Genomic DNA, 20,507 nt, shown 5'->3' with positions numbered 1-20,507 from the left:
ATTCGTTTCTTAAGGCTTCCTAACAAATTACCACAAATTGGGTGGCTTAAAATGATAGAAATTTATTCTCTCCCAGTTCTGGAGGCCAGAAGTCTGAAAGGAAGGTGTCAGCAGGGCCACGCTCCCTCTGAGACTCTTGGTAGAATATTTTCTTGCCTCTCCCAGCTTACGGTGGTGCAGGCAATCCTTGGCATTCCTTGGCTCATAGCTACACCACTCCAATTTCTGCCTCTCTCTTCGTGTGGCCTTCTCCCTTCTGTGTGTGTCTCTATCTCTCTCCTCTTATACAGACACCAGTCATTGGATTTGGGGCCCGCTCTAACCCTATATGACCTCCTCTTAGCTCATTACATCTGCAAAGAACTTATTTAAAAATAAGTTCACATTCTGAGGTTCCATGTGTACGTGAATTTTGGGTGACACTATTCAATCCAGTACGGTTCACCCTCCGGCCTCCAAAAACTGACATCTGTCCCACATACAAAATTCATTCACCTCATCTCAATATCCTCCATTCCAGAATTTACTCTAAATCCCAAATCTCGTCTAAATATGATCAGTTCCAAAAGTTGCAAATCTCATCATCCAACTGTCTAAATGGTCCAAACAGCTGATATTGTGGTTATGATCCATCCCTAAACAAAATTCCTCTCCACGTGTAGACCTTTTAAAATAGAAAACATGTTATCTGCTTCCAAAACACAATGAGGGGACAGGCAGAGGACAGGCATTCCTCTTCCAAAAGGGAGAAATTGGAAGGAATAAAAGGGCCATGGGTCCCAAGCAAGTCTGAAACCCAGCAAGGCAAATTCCATGGGTCTCAGGGCCCGACAATGATCCTCTGTTGCTTGATACTCCACCTTGTGGGCCTGCAGAGAGGAAATCAAATCAAAACAAATCAAAAACTTCCTATAAAGAGAACTTCAAGCCCAGACAGCTTCACTGGTAAACTCTATCAAATATATAAAGAAGGAATAAATAACATTAATGCTATACAAACTCTTCCAGAAATAAGATATTTCAAGGAAAAAAAAAAAAAACTACAGATCAATATGCCTCACAAACATACATGCAAAAATTCTGAAAAAAAAACATTTTAGCAAACCAAGTTGAGCAATATATAAAAAGAATAATACACCATGACCAAGACACTGGGGGAAGGAGGGCTATCCCAAGAATGCAAGGCTGGTTTAACATTTGAAAATCATTCTATGTAATTCACCAAATTAATAATCTAAGAAAGAAAAGCTATATGATTATTTCAATAGACAAAGCCATTCAACAAAAGTCAGCATCCATTCTTAGTAAAATGCTCCCTAAAGGAAATTAAAAAGGAAGAGAGAAGAACTTTCTCATCCTGATAAATGTCATCCACGCAAAACCACAGCTAATATCATCCTTGATCGTAAAAGTCTGGATGCTTTTCCCCTAAGACCAGAAACAAACTAAGGATGTCCTCTTTTACTATTACAATTAAGCATTACACTAGAAGTTCTAGCCAGTGTAATAAGGCAAGAAAAAGAAATAAAGGGAAAGAAGAGAGAACCCAGAAATGCACCCACATCTATATAGTCAACTGATTCCCAACAAAGGCATGAAGGCAATCAGTGGAGAAGGACAGTCTTCGCAGAAAATGATGCTGGAAGTAGGATATCCATATAACTTCAATCCATCCCTCACACCACATCTGAAAATTAACTCAAAGTGAACCATAGGCCTAAATGTAAAAGCCAAATTATAAAACCCTTAGAGGACAAATGTCAAAACTTATCAAATTGCGTATTCAAATCTGCGTAGTCAACTGTATGTCAATTATACCTCAGGAAAAGAGAAAAAAATCTACCCATCTATATTGATCTATCGACAGGGAGACAGAGGTAGATATATAAGGAGGGAGGAATCTGTAGATTGTGCCCTAGGAAATCCAGCCAAGGATGAAAGAGGGATTGCATTACCTCATTTCCGGTAAACGAGAGATATAATAGCACCACCAGGATCCTTCTACCCATGAGGGAAGAGCTAGTGGGAATCTTTCCCTTCCCACCCAGCTTTGCAAAGCTGGACAATAAGAAAGATGTGGCACCATAGGTGCCCTTGGGGAGGGAACAGGTTGACATTGGTGCCAGGAGCAAACCAGCTAAATCAAAAATGCCCCTAAATCTTCCTTGTTTCCTATTTGCCAGGGAAAGAACCTGTTACTCTCACGGCCAGTTTGAAGACTGCACACCATCCCCAAAGAGAGCATCCACTGTCAACATGCTAACCTTTGAACTGAGGCGACAGGCCCCCAGGAGGAGTCTGGACTGTACGCTGGAATCCATTTCAGAATAAAACCTCTAATTTAAGGTTTGTTCAGTTGGCTCTGTGAAGACTGGAACGAACTGCGCCTTCTCATATCCAAGGCAACAGTGTCCAAGAGCTAATCCTTCCGTCGATGCTGTGAGATATGTTCCAGTGCCCCTACCTGGTCCTGGAATCGAGGTTCAGAAGGGGAGAAGCCAGCAAGCAGGTGGGCATCCACTTAGGTCTCTTGTGTTCAAGGCCCCGATCTTCCTCATTGTTCCTGAAGTTTCGGCCTTGAACAAAAGCTGGCTCTGAGACAGACACAGGAATTGCCCCTGTGAGAATGACTAGGACAGAGAAACAGCCCTTTTCCTGTAAATTACTGACTATGTGGGCATGGGTGTGGGTGCCCATGTGAAAAGCCACGCCACCGTGAGAGAAAAGGCCATAGACAGGGCATCATTGTGCTGAACGGAACCTGCCTTCCTCTGGGGGTGTAGGGGCAGGAGGGCTTGTCTTCTGTTCAGAACGCACCCAAGCTCTTTCTCTGGAAGCCCTTCATCTATCTCCAAACTGCTGACCAAACAGGGCAGCACCAAGTCTGAAGTCCCTGGCTCCAATGCCATCGTTACCACCTTTCCAACTCACCTTTTCACGTTTCCTTCTGTTTTCTTCCAAACCTCAGAATTCCACCTTCCCCAAAGGACACGTGCCAATACCAATGCCATCCCTTACAAGGACCCCCCTCCCTCCAGGCACACAGTCCTTCCAGAGCAACAGTCCTTCCTCTGCCTTCCTCCCTCAGCTGGACTCTTCCACACCCCTTACAACTCAACTGAAATGCCACCACCTCTCTGAAGCTTCTTCTGACCACATAGGCAGGGTCTGCTGCCCCCTTCCCTGGGTCACAAACACACTGTAAACCCCTCTGTGTTTCCCATGGTCACACTGCCCATCACTATCTGGGAAGCTGCCATAGGGTCTCACAGGCTGGCTAAGAAGACTGGGCACGTGTACATGCTCAGTTTGTGGGCTAAATGGACAGACAAATTCTGATGGTGTCATTTGTAGGTTACAGTCATTGCTAGTTTTTATCAGCAGTGATGTCTTAATGCACTCCTAAACCCAAAATACATAACTGGGAGGCTTACCTAGCAGGCGATCTGATGAAGGGGAAATTAGGTTCCCTGTCCCCATGCAGACCTCCCCTAGCAGGAAACGCTGAGGCTTTATTTAGGGAAAGTGCCACTGAGTCCTAAAATGAGGTCCCAGCATCACTTGCCTCTAGGAGTTTGGACCTTTCTGTTCGAAGTCTACTGTGGTAAGTAAACCTGACACATACTTCTGAGGACATGAAAGAGAGAGCTTGCTGCTCAGGGCAGGGAGAGAGACCCTAGGTGGCGGGTCCAGGGAAAGCCTAAGCGAAGCAAAGTAGCCGATGTCACATGGAGACAAGGAGCCTGTCAGGTGCGGCAGTGGGCTCAAAGAAATGAGTGGCTTATGTCACCTGGTTAGGATGACCAGGCTGACCCCAGCAATCATGAATCATAATCAGCCCAACTGAATTTTGTTAGTGAAAAGGGATATATCCCGTCTCCTGTCTGTTATTCCAATGGTTGAACACTACAATTATTAAGCAATTGTATACCAAGTACCTTCGTCCAGGGAAAAACATCTTTCCCACTAACCACTCTAGTTTATGTCAAAAACCACAAACGCCAGATTAATCGAAAGTCTGACAAAATTAACTAGCATGCCACAAAATTAAGTTTTATCCTATCCAAGTCCTGCCTGCAACAATTAGATTCTGGAGGGGTTTCCCTGCAGTTTTGTCAAACAAGAATGGCTAAATAATGAAATACAATTCTCCCTACGTCGCTGCTGCAAGATTTCACGAGAAAGGCGATGACAGCCTATATAAAACGTTGCTATGGAATATCCATCGAGAGTTACAACGTAACCTTCGGCGTTCCGTGCTCTCAGGCTTCTTCCGGGACACCCTGGCGCTTCGGCGCCCCCTAGGGACTCCGCGCGGAACAGGAGCCTTTTCTCCAGCTGCCCAGGCCCGGGCTCCGCCGTCTGAAAAGCAGGAGCACCGAGGGGTCGGACTTGGATATTCTCCCTGGGCTTCCCCTGTCCACTGCTCAGAAGACAACGCTAGTAAAAAGTGCCACACTGACCAATGACCAGAACAGCCCCGTGTACGACACTGTACTAGACAAAGGCGGACCTGCAACCTCAAGAATCTTGATACAAAACCCTGCTCTAATTTCAGAGTCCAGTGTCCATGGTTATTTCAGGAACAAATGTAACCCTGAGGGATTTGTTTTGTTTCCTTTAATTTTCCAATGAAATCGGAGACCCTGTTCTTGGCTGTCAAAGCAGAGAACATACAAGGAGGGAGACAGGAGAGGGACCTCAAGGACGGTTATGGTGTACTTGAGGGTAAACAGGGCGGGTCTCCCACAGCTGAGCGCTAGACTGCAGGAGCCGACAAGGGCCTCAGGGGCTGCGCCTTTGCCAGGCTGACGGACAGGCCCCCTCGGTGTGTCTTTGATCTCTTCTCCATTGTAGATCCTCACTTATTACTATATTTTATTTATGACTTATTTGGTATGAGTAAATTGGTCTTCCCATTCTAAGGGAAGAAGATATATACACATACACATACATACACATGTACACACAGAGAGAGAGGTGGGAAAGACAGTGGATGGATGTTAACCTCACCCATGGCTGCCTAGCGGGCTGGCCGGGGTGGAGGGGGAAACGCAAGTTTGCTGTTTCTACCGGAAACTGCAAAAGGCTTCTCCAAGACACCTATCCACCTCCTAGGGCAAGTATCTATTTTCAACAGCGTCCAGGAAAGTCCATTCCCACGATGGTCTGACCGGTTCCCACTGCAGAAGCACAAGCTCTTCATAAAAGAGCCTTGGGAAGTGTAATTCTCCACTCAATCCTGGACCACTGGCGTCCTCTGTTGGTCGCCTGGGAGAGGGGCACGCAGACACCGTTGAAAGGACCCGCACGGAGCAGGCCAGCCCGGTTCACCGCGACCTCAAGGGCGCAATTGCGCCCTCGGACTTGCACCCTAGTGCAAAGTATTCAGATTTCACAGATGAGCGCGAGTCACAAAATCTCCATTTCAACGCACCGGAGAGAACTTAGTACAGGGATACAAAGTGGCCTGAAAAACTGATAGTGAAAATTACCAATGTTGAGGACTATTCGGTTATTAATTACGCTTCAGCGGTGCCCGCTTTATTGTTTTCATTATTGTTCGGTTGTGCATGTAAACTCTATCTGAAAACGTTATCAGGGAGGATACCTAAAACAAGAACAGTCGTGACGTCAAATCTTTGACAAGCCGTCCTAAGGACACATTCTCCGCCGGCCCACTCTGCCAACTAGGACTTGAAGTGAAAAGGCAAGCGTGAGCCTCCAGCGCTTTGAGAAGGGAACCTAGAAAGGGCGAAAGCCAAGTACGCACCTGCAGATGCGCTTTTGTTGGGTCGGGGGGTGGAGGGGGAGGCTGAGGGTGCCAAAGGCCCAGCGGGTGCAGATAAAACCTCGAGTGCCTTGGCTCGCCGAGACTCCGAAGCGAATCGGGTATTTTCATTCAGAAACGTCCCACGACTTCCTAGACCCAAGGACTTAAATTTTGGAAAGCTTTGCAAAGTACACACGAGTGAGGAGCAGCACACGCCAGTTTCCCCTACGCTGGCTCGCCGTGGGGCGACGTCACCTTAGGGTGCAGAGGGAGAAGGGCGTAGGCATCGGGGTGGCCGAGGGCAGTCGGCGGCGCTGGGGTGGCCTGGGGCGGGGAGACACCAGAGGCCCCGGGGACGGCAGGGTACCGGGGGCGCCAGGCATGTGCGCGGGGAGCAGGTGCCCGGCCGTCCTAGCGCTGCGCAGCCCCGTATTCTGCCCGGCTGCCCATGGCGAGGCGCGGGCCCCCGGAGCCTGGTTCGCTCTGGCCCGCCCCCGCTGCCCCCCCCCCCACCACCACCACTGGCGCGCCGTTCCGGGGCGTGTCCTCGGCCACCCCGGCTTCTATATAGCAGCCGGCGCGCCCGGGCCGCCCAGATGCGAGCGCGGCAGCGCAGCGCTGAGGACTGGCGGCTCCCTACCCTGCTCCCGCAGCCTCGCGCCGCGCGCTGTCGCCCCGTCCCCGCGCGCCCCGGCCGGCCAAGTAGCGGGCCCCCGCGGCGGGCGCCATGCAGCGGGCGCGCCCCGTGCTCTGGGCCGCGGCGCTGACCGCGCTGTCGCTGCTCCGTGGGCCGCCGGCGGCGCGAGCCGGCGCGGGCTTGGCGGGCGCGGGCCCCGTGGTGCGCTGCGAGCCGTGCGACGCGCGCGCGCTGGCCCAGTGCCCGCCGCCGCCCGCTGCGTCCGCGTGCGCCGAGCTGGTGCGCGAGCCGGGCTGCGGCTGCTGCCTGACGTGCGCGCTGCGCGAGGGCCAGCCCTGCGGCGTCTACACCGAGCGCTGCGGCGCCGGCCTCCGCTGCCAGCCGCCACCCGGCGAGCCGCGCCCGCTGCAGGCGCTGCTGGATGGCCGCGGGCTCTGCACCAACGCCAGCGCCGCCGGCCGCCTGCGTGCCTACTTGCTGCCCGCGCCATCCGCGCCAGGTGAGCCGCCCGCGCCAGGTGCTCTGCCGCAGCATCCCGGGCCCGGCGCCCCATCGCCAAGGCCGGGGGTGGGATGGTGCGGCTGCGGAAACTCCGCTGCTCTTCCCCCCGCAAGGGTTTTACGTGGGGAAACTGAGGCCCCGCGAGGCGAGGGTGCTTGCCCGAGGGACCCTCTGCAGCCGGCCGTATACTAGCTCCGCTCTCTGAGTGCAGAGTGCTTGTAAATTGCACAGCGCTTTCGGTGAAAATGGGTCAAAGATTTCATGGGGAGGGAGGGAGCGGGTTCCACTATTAGCGCAGCCAATGGAAATATCCAGGACAGAGATTCTCCGGCCTGTGCGCCCGCGTAGCGCGGGAACATGGGCGTGGACTGTGCGGCCCAACCCTGGAACTCGGTCTGTTTCCCACGAACTGGGAGCGAGCGTGCCTGTGCCGAGGCTGCTGTGGGGGCCGAGGGCGCAGGGAGGCGACTGGGGAAGGTGGGCAGGCACGTTGTAGGAAATTGTACCTGTCTTTAAAAATACTAACATTTGCACAGACTTACGGTTTGCAAAGCACTGTCACCTCCCGGAGTGTCCAAAACCAGCGAGGTGGGAATCTGGTAATAGTATCGTTTTCCGTTGGACAAACTGACGTTCAGAAAGAAGTGACTCACCAGGGTCCCCCAGAGGCAGGGAGGATAGTGAGGGCTGAACTGCCTATGCCGCTTACTGGATCGTTCCCCTTGTGCACCCCACCCGCCCTGGTACCTGTGTGGCCCTCAGACAAACCCCAGGTGCGGAGACTGCCGGGAGTGTGGACGCACGGACGTCAGTGTCAGCGAAGAGAGTTGGAATAAACTCCGGGACTATGTGCCATCTCAGTCAGAAGTGGAAGGAATGCGGTCCAGTTCACAGGAGCCCTGAAGACAAAAAATTCCTAGTGTTTGGCAGAGTTGCTCCGCTGTCTCTGCCACTACCAGGCCCGCGACTCTGTGAAGGACATCACATCGTTCCCTTAGGAAAGAAGTCTAAATGCTGTTGGCAGCTGTTCCTCTAAATTTCAAGCAGGCTTTGCCAGCCTCGCTTAGTTATGAATGAAGTTCCCACATAGCTGAAGGCTAGGAGAATTCTGCCTCCACCTCCCGCCACCAGCTGGACGGAGTGCAGTGGGCAAGCTCCCATCTAGGACCAGCAGAGGGAAGTCCCCTTGTAATTTTCACACCTGCAGATTTCCACTCCCCGGTGGGGCTGTTTCCTTGCTAGGCAGGGATGGCTCTATTTATTCCAGAGAAACACCACTCCAGGATTGGTGGAAAGGCAAAATTCCAATTGCCTAAAACATACACTGTTTTATACTAGTAGACAGGCTTAAAATCCTTAGACCCAGGGCAAAGTTATGTCGTTTGCTGTGTATGTACTTTATGGTTCTAGGGCATTTTTTTGGACATTCAAAAAGTGATCTTAGAAGTTCTTATAAACATTGTCTCTTTTAGTTAGACTATAACACACATTATGATTACTACTGTTACGAGTAGCTCCATAGTGTAGATTGATGTGGCTTATTATAAGATTATGAAAAGATCTAAGTGACCTCTAAAATCCACTTGGGAGGAGGGATAGGTAAATTTAAATGACAGTCAAAAGTCAAAATTATCTGTTGCTTAAATGGAAAGGTTTCCCTTCATCTCTAAGTCAGCAGGCATTAGAAACAAACCAAGGAAGTTTAAGAAATTACTCAGAGTTCTTGGAAAAGAAATGCAAATATGTGTATTTACATATTCTTAGCATCTCCTTTGCCCCAGTACTTCCCTGAAAAAGAAAAGAAAACACTAAGGTGAAAGGAAATTGAAACCAAATCCTACCAATTAAGATCTTACTCCAGCAGGCTCTGGGCTAGAGGAATTTGTGCTTCCCCAGACACCGGACCCCTTGAGAACTTTGCAACTCCTCCTTGCCATGAGACTGTTTTCTGAGTGAAGAACTCGAGACCCAGAGGGGAGAGGGGCTTCCCCAAACACCCCCGTGAGTGCACCTGCCCTCGGGCCTCCAGGAGAGAGTGGAGCATCTGCAACAGAAGCTTTGTGTCCTTCAGCAGCGCTTAGCCCGCCGGGGGCATTCTCCGAGCTAGGCTCTTGCGCCTCGGAGCCCAGAGCCGGAGGCCTTGGCTGGCTTCCAGGCAGGTGGGCGGGCTACCACTGTGACAGGCGTGTTCCCAGGAGGCTTCAGCTGGAGCAGGGCACTTGGCATCCCAGGCATAGTAGATTCAGGACCAGATGGCGAAAGGAGCCCCTCCTGGGAGGGAGGCATCAGGGCGTGGCTTGTCAAGTGAAATGATCGCATGACAGTTACCTGGCTGCATAGAGTCAGGCAAGAGGAAGGGGAACAGAGAGAGCATTCTAGGTATACATCAGCCACACATTTAGTCAGTATCCTTGAAATCTCAGGGACATTGTGGACATTCCCACGTCAATGTCAAGTCTGTGTCTATTAGCATGTTGATTCCCCTGAGGGATCCACAGGAGGTGCTTCCTTTTCAGGGAGTGAAAGTTCTTTGGCACTAAGGAATGTAAGCCTTGAGCAGAGCTTTGGTGATGTCAGGGTCCTGTTTGCTCCTGTGCAAATGGGATGAAGGGCCTCCCCAGGAAAGTGCCCCAGGATGTGCAGGGTCTGTGCAGCTCTTCTGGGCGTCCCAGACCCTGAGTGGGCATTGAGTGTTAGAGATGTAATGGCAGGACCTATAAAGCACCACCAGACATGCCTGCGTGAGTCTGGGGACATGCGGCAAAGGCGCTTTGTGGAGAGGAATTCAGTTTCCCTGTCTGAGCCGGCAGAGATCCCCTGGAGCCTTTTGCCTGGTAGCACTTAGGCCAGTGCTGGTTAAACCTGAGTGAGCGTCGGAACCCCTCCAGGGCTTGTTGGCACCCAGATTGCTGCCATCGTCCCCCAGCAGGGCCGGGTGTAGCGGAGAAGGTGTATATCCACCGAGTCGCACACGTGGGAGGCCCGCATTGGAGCAGCCCTGAACATATCTGAATCGCCCGCAGAGCCTTCCCTGGCTCGGGTCTGACCCCTGCTGGTGGAGGATGAGAGACACTTGAAAGCTGAGAGGTGAAAAGAGTTTCCTTCAGCTGCTCCTGCTTCCTAAAAGCACATGTCGTGTTTCATTCCTAAAAGGTGGCTGCTTCTGCTAGTGTTACGGAACAATACGTTATCAAGGTGTTTTTTTAAACATATTTGGAATTGTTGAATAACATTTCTGCTTAGATGTGACTTGGTCGCAGTATTAAGATTTTGAGAAGAATGTTGTTAAATGTCCACAACCATCTTTGTGTCTCTTATGCTTTTCAAGGAAACAGCAGTGAGTCGGAGGAGGACCACCACAGTGCCGGGAGTATGGACAACCAGGCCCTCCCCAGCACACACCGAGTGCCAGACCCCAAATTCCACACCCTCCACACCAAGATGGACGTCATCAAGAAAGGCCATGCCAAGGACAGCCAGCGCTACAAGGTGGACTACGAGTCCCAGAGCACAGACACCCAGAACTTCTCCTCCGAGTCCAAGCGGGAGACAGAATATGTAAGAGCTTTTCCTCCTGGGGAGGAGGGGGCAGAGGAGGGACGCCAGAGTCACTCTTTACTCGAGAGCCCCGTCGGTAAATCCCAGTGGTCCAGCTGATGCCGTGGGCAGCTTCGAGCCCCTCCTGACGTAAAGGATGTGACCCTTCCCGATCTCGGAGATCTCCCGAGGTCGAGGAGAAATAACATCCATAAAAGCGCATCGTGTGCTCTCCAGGCCTCTGTGGTACAGAGAAATGTGCTCCCAAGGCCACTTTATTTCGTTCCCTTGGTCTCTGTGTGTCCTGGCCTGTGGGGACTCTGTCCTCGCCTCTGTGCCTTGTTCTGGGGATTTCACGAGGAAGACAGGAGCCGCAGTCGGCGTCCTTCTAGGAATGTCGACAACTAACTCAGGCAAAAGACATTTGAGGAGCACATTGCAGGTCCACTCGGGAGGGCTTGATGGGCGTCCGGGATTTTATGAGGTAGTGCGAGCTCCCGAGTAACACGGCCTCCTCCCCAGGGGCCCTGCCGCCGGGAAATGGAGGACACGCTGAACCACCTCAAGTTCCTGAACATGCTCAGCCCCAGGGGCGTCCACATCCCCAACTGCGACAAGAAGGGCTTCTACAAGAAGAAGCAGGTAAGCGGTGTCCTCGCATGTTTCCTTTCTCTCCCTCTGTCCCCAGTGCAGAGGAGAGGCTTGCTTTGCCAACCCCCAGCGCTGGCCGCAGCCCTAGCTCCTGGCCCATGACAGCACCAGAGACCGACCCAGGGCTGCTTTCTCTAAAACCCGAAACCCTGGTTGTCTCCCTCCCGACCCACAGAGCAAAGCAGTGCCACCCAGGAGCCCTTTGTGAACCATAAAGGGACGCAGACACACTGGCACTTGCATTGCACTGACATTTTGAATAACTATTGTAGAGAATTTCCAAGAAGGCTGACATGAGGTCACAGGACCAGAAGCTTACCCTGAGGTCCCGTGTTGGTCCCTTGCACACTCGTGCCTTCCAGAGAACGACAGGCTATAAAAGATCAAACCTGTTGGAGAGGTGGTTATTTTAAGCCACAATAAATGCGCCTCCTTGGATTACGAGTATGTTATGGCAGCATTTCAGTCAGCTTCCCAACTGGACAGTTCCTACCGTGGCATCTGCAGGATTAGCCACAGAACAGTGTGGCCTCCTCCAGAGTGTTCCTGGTGGTGGCCTTGGTCAGAGGGCCCATCTCCCTCAGTGGCCACTAGTCTCCTTGGCCTCCTCTCATGCCTGTCTTCCACCAGTCACTATTCAGCAGGCGATCATTCTAGTCAGGTCTTTTGTTCGTGTGGTTCTTTCCGTCGCTTATTCAGCAAGCGTGCACTGAGAAGTTACCATGTGTGCGGCCTGGGCATGCTCTGAAAGACACAGACGTGACACGAGCGGGGCACGAGGGACGTTCTCATTCCCTCGTTCAGCAGATAGGCCTGCGGGGCAGAAGGTCCAGGGTCTTCTGAGACCCTGAGGGACACAGACCTGCCCTGCCTGCTGCTTTTCTAGAGAATCCCACCCGCACAAAGAGCATGCCGCCACGCTGTGCACACGGGGCTCTGCCTGGCCTCTCCGTGGTGCCTCTCAGCATAGCAGAGGCCGTGCTGGGAGACCACCCTGGGCCCTGACAGCCTGCTCCACCTTTGGCCATGGGCACCTGCCCCTGTCATCAGGACCCCCACTGTGGGGGCCTCCCGGGGTTCACTATCGCTCCATCTTCTGTGCTCTGCCCACAGTGCCGTCCTTCCAAAGGCCGGAAGCGGGGCTTCTGCTGGTGTGTGGACAAGTACGGGCAGCCCCTCCCGGGCTACGACGCCAAGGGCAAAGGCGACGTGCAGTGCTACAGCATGGAGAGCAAGTAGACCCGCGGCCACGTAAGCCCTGGGACCTGAGTGGCTCAAGGGGCCGCAGCCTCCTGGCCCTGGGCCTCTGCCTCCCAGAAGGGCTGGGGTGGGAGGGAGGGTCTGCAGGCCGCGGGCTGCCCTGGGGCTGGTGACTCAGGGGCTGCAGCTAGAGGACAGATATATAGGACAGACCCCTCAGGAAGGTGCAAGGAGGCCCCCCAACCCAGCTGAACAACTCAGGGAAAGAGGGTCTGTAGCCAGGTGGCCTCAAAGATGCTTCCCTTCATTTTAAAGAACTTAGAACCTGTAAATATTCATACACATATAATGTGAGATTTTCAGAGTTCAGCTTTGATGGTTCATTTATCTTCACAGGTAAACTGTTTTAATCTGAAAGAACTTGTTAAAGGAACGTGTTTCTAAAGGGTGTGGCTATTTGTTTTTCTGTAAAATATATTATGGCTGTTCTGATAGTCTTTGATTAATATAATTGTAATAAAGTTTATTTAAATCTAATACAAAAATGAAATTTTAAACTATCATTTTGAAGAATGCTATCACATTCAATATTTTTCTTTCTTTTAATATATGAGAGTGCTAGTGGGGAAAAAAATAAATATGTATTTCCTTTCGTCTACTCAAGACAAGTTTAAGTAAACGGAAGAAATTTTCATTTTTAGTGATAAATTTTGTTTCCTTGCAAGTTGAAAAAAAATCATTCTAGTCTCAGGGTGACTGTGACAGTGAACCCTGCAAGCCCCTTACGGTGTTCTTTGCTTTGTTACAAAGTGTAGGGGAGCCCCAGCCGCCGAGTGCCCGGGTGTTGACCTGATCGTCCCAGGCAGGACTTGAACCCTCTCGATTCAAGGGGCAGTTATTTCAATATGTTTCTTTTTCTCTTTGTTTTAGTTCATGTGGAGCTGAAATACGCCTTATTTTGCACAAAAGACTGCCAACGACATGATCAGCAGCTGGCTACAGCCTCGATTTATATTTCTTTTTGTGGTGATCTGACTTTTTTTAAAACCAAAGTTTAGAAAGAGATGTTTGAAATGCCTAGGGTTCTTCTAATGGTGAACTTGAGCATCTTTCTACTTCCCAGTCATCAGTGAAACGCAGTGTGGTTTTTCTTGTTGCTTCCTATAAAAATACTTGTAAACTCAAGCGCAGTGCGGCCGGACCTCACACCGTCTGGGAGCTCCGCCTCTGCTTCGTGCCGCAGCGACTGTGTTGCTTCTGCAGACGAACGCCTCCTCCCCACCCTGTGAAATGAGCACAGGCTTGTCGGGAACAGGACCCCCTGCCCTCTGGTGTCTGACATCCCCACGCACCGCCTGCAGCTTACATCTTTGAAGCAAGGGCCTGGGTCCCTCGACCAAGAAGCTATTTCCTGTCTTCAAGTGACCTGTGCTGCTTGGGAACTAGTGGAGAGAATAAGATAGAGTCTTACTTGTAAAAAAACATGACCAAGGATGTTCTAGGGAACTCTGGGAACCTATAAAGGCAGGTATTTCTGACCCTTCTTTGTCAGCAGCTCCCTGAAGACACAGCCTTTCCTGGTGGCCCCACAGGGCAGGGGGGCAGTGGGACAGCAAAAGGCATCACAAATAATAGCACGATCCTTCAATGACCATAGAAAATAGTGTTTTCCTATTCAACAGTTCATGACCAAGTTGATTTTTGAGGATAAGCTCCTTAAAGGGAAAGGAGGTTTATTTTCATCTCTCACCTCTGTCCTCCTTGGCACAGTGTAAACATAACAATAATAATTTTATCTAACCAGGAAAGATGAATGGCTTGTTGGAGAGCCCAGCGAGGACCCTGGGAGCACACAGAATGCCCGTGCTGGCTGCACTTGGCATCATCCTGCTTTTCTTTCTAACTCACACATATACGCAGAGAAAACACGTTCTTCATGACCTGTTAACGTTATATACGTCATCATCCAGATATGCTAGGACCCACACTAGATAATGCTAGATGAGACGTTAGCCATGCTAGAGAACATAACTATGGCCAGGACCGAGGAGAGGAGCCTGTGCAGGGCCGGCTCCCCCGGAGGCCAGCCCTCGAGGTTGGCGGGGTTAGCGCCGAGGAGGCCCCGTGCTGCCCGCCCAGCCTCTGGGGTGGACACATGCTATGCACAGCCCTCCTTGAGAACACAAAGGGGTCTCGAGACATTCTGCCTACCTATTAGCTTTTCTTTATTTTTTTAATTAAGTTTTTGAAGAAAAAAAGTATTTTTGGAAAGTTTGTCTTGCAATGTATTTATAAATAGTAAATAAAGTTTTTACCATAAAGAAATCCTTTTCCCCTTGTTGGTGACTGGCTCCGGATGGTGGGTTACTAATGAAATCATCCAGAGAGAGTAGGATGTTCTGGCTGCGGTAGAAGACTTCTTAGACAAATGCCTTTGTTTGCTTCTGCCTCCGGCAAGAGAACCCAAGGAGACCGCCTGGAAGCCTCCGCTGGCCCCATGGAGACACTGGGTCTTGTCTGCTGTGAGCCTCCAGGTCCGGGAGGCCGGGGTGTTGACCCCGGTCCTGTCACAGAAGTGGGCAGGTGGGAACAGATCAGCAGACACACCTCATGACTGGCTGTCTTTGCCTTTAGGTTTTGTCCCCCATTGTCCTATCTGTCACCACCCAGGGCAGCCTTCACAACCGAGGGGACCAGGCACGGAACACATGCAGGATGATTTTGTGGCCCTCTCACCCCACCCTCTGGAGAAGAGAGTGGACCAGGCAGGAGGGGGAGGGAGACTCAGGGAGATGCTGGGGGGTGCAGGTCTGGGGTCTCGGTCCCCTCTCTGCAGCCTTGGGACAATTGCCCCTTGTCACAGAGCCACTTCAGGCAAAGTTCTGAGCCTGCTACTTCCAGGCATCGAAGGATAAACTGCATGTCAGGGAATCAGCTGTTTAGAGCCATAACTGACCCATTAATAATACATCTAAGATGGGTTCCTCATCACAGAGTTGTGTGTGCTGAGTGGTGAGCTCGGTAAGTGTTCCAAGAACTGGGGTGTAGGGTTGGTCATCGGGAGAGCACATGGGAAGCCAGGAAAAGGAGAGGGCAGGTTCTGGGGTGTTGAGGTGCCTGCAAAGTCCTGAGGCTGGAGGGACGGAGCTGGCCAGCAGAGCAAGCTCATGGGGACAGCAGGTGCCAACAGGACATGGGGTTCTTGGGGTCAACTATGGGCACTTCAGCAGCTGGCCAGTGTCTAGGAAGCCCAGACGGGAGCTCGGCAAGCCCTTTGCAGCCACTGTCAGCTGTGAGCTACACACAGGATGCCGGCTCTATAAGCCTACAGGACTTGCCTTCATGGAAGCACTGAATCATGTGCCCTTTCTTGTCCTCACTCTCCTTAGCCTCCAACTTCTGCCCTGTCCACACCTTTGATCACCTTTCCTTCTAAGTGTTCTCCTATCATGTCTGGTAAACACGTGATGTTGCATCCACCTGGCTCTCCTCTCCCCTGTCGCTCCACCCTCGGCCACCCAGCTAGACACTTGGAGCTCCTCTGCCCTCCCAGGCTCATCCCCAAATACCGTGTGTCCCCAGCCACCATCCCCTAGACACACAGAAATGAGCGAGCAAGGGCGCTCGAGTCACTGGGTCAAGGCCACACAGATGCTGCAGCCACCGCTCACCAGGGTTTGAATAACGCATCGACACACTTGACGAATAACAGTCACCGACCTTGACGAGGGTGTGGTGACAATTCTTCCCCCACCCAAGGACATCTGGCAAAGTCTGGAGACATTTTTGGTGTCACAATGGAGGGTGTTACTGGCATCTAGTGGGTGGAGGCCAGGGATCCTGCTAAACTTCCTGCAAGGCACAGGACAGCCCCCACCACAAAGAATTATCCCACCCAAAATGTCAATAACGCCGAGACGGAGAAACCCTAATTTAAGCAGATGTTAAAATTTGCCAGTTAAAATAAAGATAGGCAGATTCAACTGGTAAAACTCAAGATATATTGTATTACAACTGACAAGGATTGAAAGTAAAAGGATGGAAAAAATATAGACAAAATCGATCCAAAACAAAGCTAGAGTAGCGATGAATATCAGACAAGATAGATTTTAAGACAATGTTTTATTACAGAGAGAAAAAGTCTCTACAAGCTAGCAGGAGAGTAAATGAACCATGAATAGTTAGCCATTCTAAACATATGTGCACCTAATAAAATACTGTACCTTTTTTCTGTCATTGCTTTCTACTCTTATTTTTATTACTTCTTCTCTTGTATGTTTTTAAAATGTCTTTAAACTATTTATTTGAAAATTAACATAATTACCCTCTCTTCATTATTAAACAGACCAAGAAAAAAAAATCAGCAGGGATTTAGAATATCTGGAACTTTGTTTTAAAACTAGCAAACTTAACCCAACAAATATGATCATGTAATAAGATATATCTTGGTTTTTAGCAATTGAATCTGCCTATCTTTTCTTTGAAAAATCTAACAAAATAGGCAAACACCTAGAATGACTATAAAGAACAAAAAGGAAAAGTTGCAACTAATATTATGAATGAGAGAAGGAATATAACAGATAAAGCAGAAAATAAAGAGATTATAAGAAAACACTATCAACACTATATATTACCAATTTAGAAATTATAATTTTAAAGAACAAATCAAAAGCCTGAATATTCCTGTAATTGTGATAGCATTTAAAGAAATAGTTTAAAATATTCCCATAAAGAAAACACCAAGTCCAAATGGTTTGACGAGTTCTACCACATGCTTGAAAAACACATTGTCCCATTCAATAAAAACTTTTTAAGAAGGTATAAAAGAGAAGACTACACCTGGATTCATCCTACAAAACCAGTACAACCCCAAAGCTTAAACCACACAAAGAAAAAAAACGTACAGGACCCTTGTGCTCATCAATGTAAAAATCCCAGGAAAATTGTTAGTAAATTGAGTCCCACAATCCATATAAAAGTTATTCTACCATTACCAACTTGAGTTCATTCCAGGCATAAAAAAAAATTTAATATTAGAAAATCTATAAATATAGTAAATATAATTAATCACATTAGTATATTAAAGAGAAAAAATGGATACAGTAATAACAGTTTGAAAAATTCAACACAATACAACTGTTAATAAATTAAAAATGTAAGAGAACTTCCATTATCTGATAACATGTAAATATTAAAAAAACAAGAACCTAGCAAGCATCATCCTAAATGGGGAAACATTAGAAGCAGTCTCTTTGAAAACTGAACTAGACAAGGATACCCACTCTCGCGATTTCCAGCCAACATGGTGTGAGAGAACTGAGCTTATAAAATAAGACCAAAAAAAAAATAGAGGCTTAACATTTGGAAAACACTGTCACAATTTACAGATGTCATGACCATTTACATGGAAATCATAAGAGAATCTACAGACAAATTATTATAAATAATAAGAGTATTTAGCAATATGGCTGGATATAACAATACACACAAATGAATTTAATTTCAATACCCTAGCAACACACAATCAAATATAATTTCAAGAAGACTTCATGTAAAATAGTCTCAGAGAATATAAATTTTTAGCAATTTTTAAAAACCCAGAAATAACCTAACTCCCATCAACAGGAACCTGGATGAATAAACGGTGGTGTATTTGCAACAGGGGGTACCCTGTAGAACCCTAAATGAATGAACTGCAGTTGATGCAACCATGCAGGTGATGCATAGCTCTGTAGCATCAAGTTTAAAAACCAAGTCCCTAATGATTACACACTGTGTGGTACACACATGCTGCCTGGTACACTTCTTATGAAGTTAAAAAAATTACTAAAATAATCTGAACTAAAACATATTTTTAAAAATAGGTATAGATAAGATAAAACTATATCCAAAGTGAAGCAATGAATGGTTATTGCCAGAATTCTAGTTTTCAAGTTGGATGGTGAGACCACAGATCCCTATTACATTATTAAAAATAGAGCAAATAATAAGAGAGTGCCAAGCGAGGACCAAATAATGAGTGTGTGTTATAAACCAGGGATTATGATGAATCTTTGCAATTGATTGGAATGGGTTCAAAAACGAATGGAAGGAGAGAAGCTGGAGCCAGCAAGCAGGTGACTCTTTCCAGAAGTTGATTCTCTGTCCCTTGTATGCCCCAATCTGCTTCCCCCGATCTTCAGCACCTGCAGCCTCCGTGTACCATCTGCTAGCCTCCTTCATCTTCTCCTTGAATCCATCATAACCACTGCCTCCGGAGTCTTCTTCCACTAGCTCAATCCTAACAGTGTCATTCCAACCAGAAAATATTTTTTAACAGCTTTATCAAGATACAATTTCCATACTATATGATTCACCCATTTAAAGTGTACAATTCAGTGGTTTTTGCGGTAGTCACAAACATGTGTAACCATCATCACAGTCAGTTTTCGAACATTTTCATCACTTCAATAAGAACCCCGGTACCCTTTAGCTATCATCTGCCATCCCCCTCCCCAGCTCTAAGCAACCACTAATTACTTTCTGTCTCTATAAATTTCCCTGTTCCAGACTTCTGTATGAATGGAATCATATAACGTGAGGTCATTTATGACTGGCTTCTTTCAGTGAGCATACTGTTTTCAAGGTCCATCCATATTGTAGCACGTATCAGCACTTCATTCCTCTTTATGACTAAATAATATTTCATTGTATGGATATACCATATTTTGTGTATCCACTCATCTATTGATGAACATTTGGATTACTTCCACTTTTGGGCTATTACAAATAATGCTTCTATGAACATTTGTGTGCAAGTTTTTGCATGGACGTATATTTTCATTTATCTTGGATCTATACCTAGAAGTAGAATGGCTGGGTCATATGGTAAATCTATGTTTAATCATTTAGGGAACTGCCAGACTGTTTTCCAAAGTGGTTGCCCCACTTTACATTCCCACCAACACTGTATGAGGGTTCCAATTTCTCCACATCCTTGCCCACACTTGTTATTTGACTTGTTTTGATTAAAGTCACCCTACTGAATGTGGAGTGGTATCTCATTGTGGTTTTGATATGCATTTTCCTTGGTGACTGACAACGTTGAGCATCTTTTCATGTGCTTATTGACCATTCGTATGTCTTCTCTGGAGAAATGTCAGTTCACATCCTTTGCCTATTTTTTAATTGGGTTATTTGACTTCATGTTATTGAATTGTAAGAGTTCCTTATACATTCTAGATACCAGTATATTCTCAGATATGTAATTTGGAAATACTTTCTCCCAATCTGTGGGTTGTTTTTTCACTTTCTTGATGGTAGTCTTTGAAGAACATAACTTTTTAATTTTGATAGAGTCTGATTTGTCTTTTTTAGTTTTGTTGCTTGTGTTTTTGGTTTGATATCTAAGAATCCTTTGCCAAATCCAAGGTCATGAAATTTACTGCTATGTTTTCTTCTAAGAGTTTCATATTTTTAGCTCTTACATTTAGACCTTTAATTTATTTTGAGTTAATTTTTGTAGGGGTTCAACTTCATTCTTTTGCATGTGACTATCCAGTTGTCTCCGCCCCTTCTGTTGAAAAAACTTTTTTATCTCCATTAAATGGTCTTTCCACTCTCATTGAAAATCAGCGGACCATCAATGTATGGATTTAGGAATAGTCTCTCAATTCTATTCCATTGGTCTCTATGTCTATCCTTGTTCCAGTAACACATTGTTTGGTTACCATTGCTTTTCAGTAAGTTCTGAAATCAGGCCGTGTGAGTCCTCCTACTTTGTTCTTCTTTTTCAGGATTGTTTTGGCTATTCTGGGCCCCTTGCAATTCCATACGAATTTTAAAATCAGCTTGTCACTTTATACAAAGAAGTCAGCTGAGATTCTGGAAAGAATCGTGTTTAATCTGTAGGTCAGTTTAGGGTGTATTGCCATGTTTACAATGTCAAGTCTTCTGATCCATGAACATGGTATGTTTGCCATTTTATTTAGATCTTCTTTAATTTCTTTCAACAAGATTTTGCAGTTTTCAGAGTATACATTTTGTACTTCTTTTGTTAAATGTATCACTAAGTATTTAATTTTTTTTGTTGCTATTGTGGGTGAAACCGTCTTCTTAATTTCATTTTTGGATTGTTCATTGCAAGCATATAGAAATACAGTTGGTTTTTATATATTGACCTTGTATCCTGCAGTGTTGTTGTACTCGTTTATTAGTTCTAATAATCTT

The 20,507-nt window shown here is 47.8% G+C and overlaps 1 protein-coding gene across 1 annotated transcript; it reads left to right on the top strand.

The window, feature by feature from the left end:
• The first annotated feature begins 6,416 nt into the window (after positions 1-6,416).
• On the top strand, positions 6,417-14,624 carry IGFBP3 (insulin like growth factor binding protein 3). Its single transcript, XM_058534769.1, has 5 exons — positions 6,417-6,909; positions 10,240-10,469; positions 10,971-11,090; positions 12,213-12,350; positions 13,230-14,624. Exons 1-4 carry the CDS (start codon positions 6,501-6,503, stop codon positions 12,336-12,338), a joined length of 885 nt encoding a protein of 294 aa, XP_058390752.1. The 5' UTR covers positions 6,417-6,500; the 3' UTR covers positions 12,339-12,350; positions 13,230-14,624.
• The last annotated feature ends 5,883 nt before the right edge of the window (positions 14,625-20,507 follow it).

This window comes from Diceros bicornis, chromosome 41, assembly GCF_020826845.1.
Source record: "Diceros bicornis minor isolate mBicDic1 chromosome 41, mDicBic1.mat.cur, whole genome shotgun sequence".
Lineage (NCBI taxonomy): Eukaryota > Metazoa > Chordata > Mammalia > Perissodactyla > Rhinocerotidae > Diceros > Diceros bicornis.
This window is presented reverse-complemented; position numbering and strand designations above follow the sequence as displayed.

Bases quoted from the DNA above. Each gene is read 5' to 3' on its own strand.
- IGFBP3 (XM_058534769.1), top strand. From the start codon at position 6,501: ATGCAGCGGGCGCGCCCCGTGCTCTGGGCCGCGGCGCTGACCGCGCTG. The intron at 6,910-10,239 runs GTGAGCCGCCCG...ATGCTTTTCAAG, and splicing joins GCCCGCGCCATCCGCGCCAG to GAAACAGCAGTGAGTCGGAG. The intron at 10,470-10,970 runs GTAAGAGCTTTT...CCTCCTCCCCAG, and splicing joins CCAAGCGGGAGACAGAATAT to GGGCCCTGCCGCCGGGAAAT.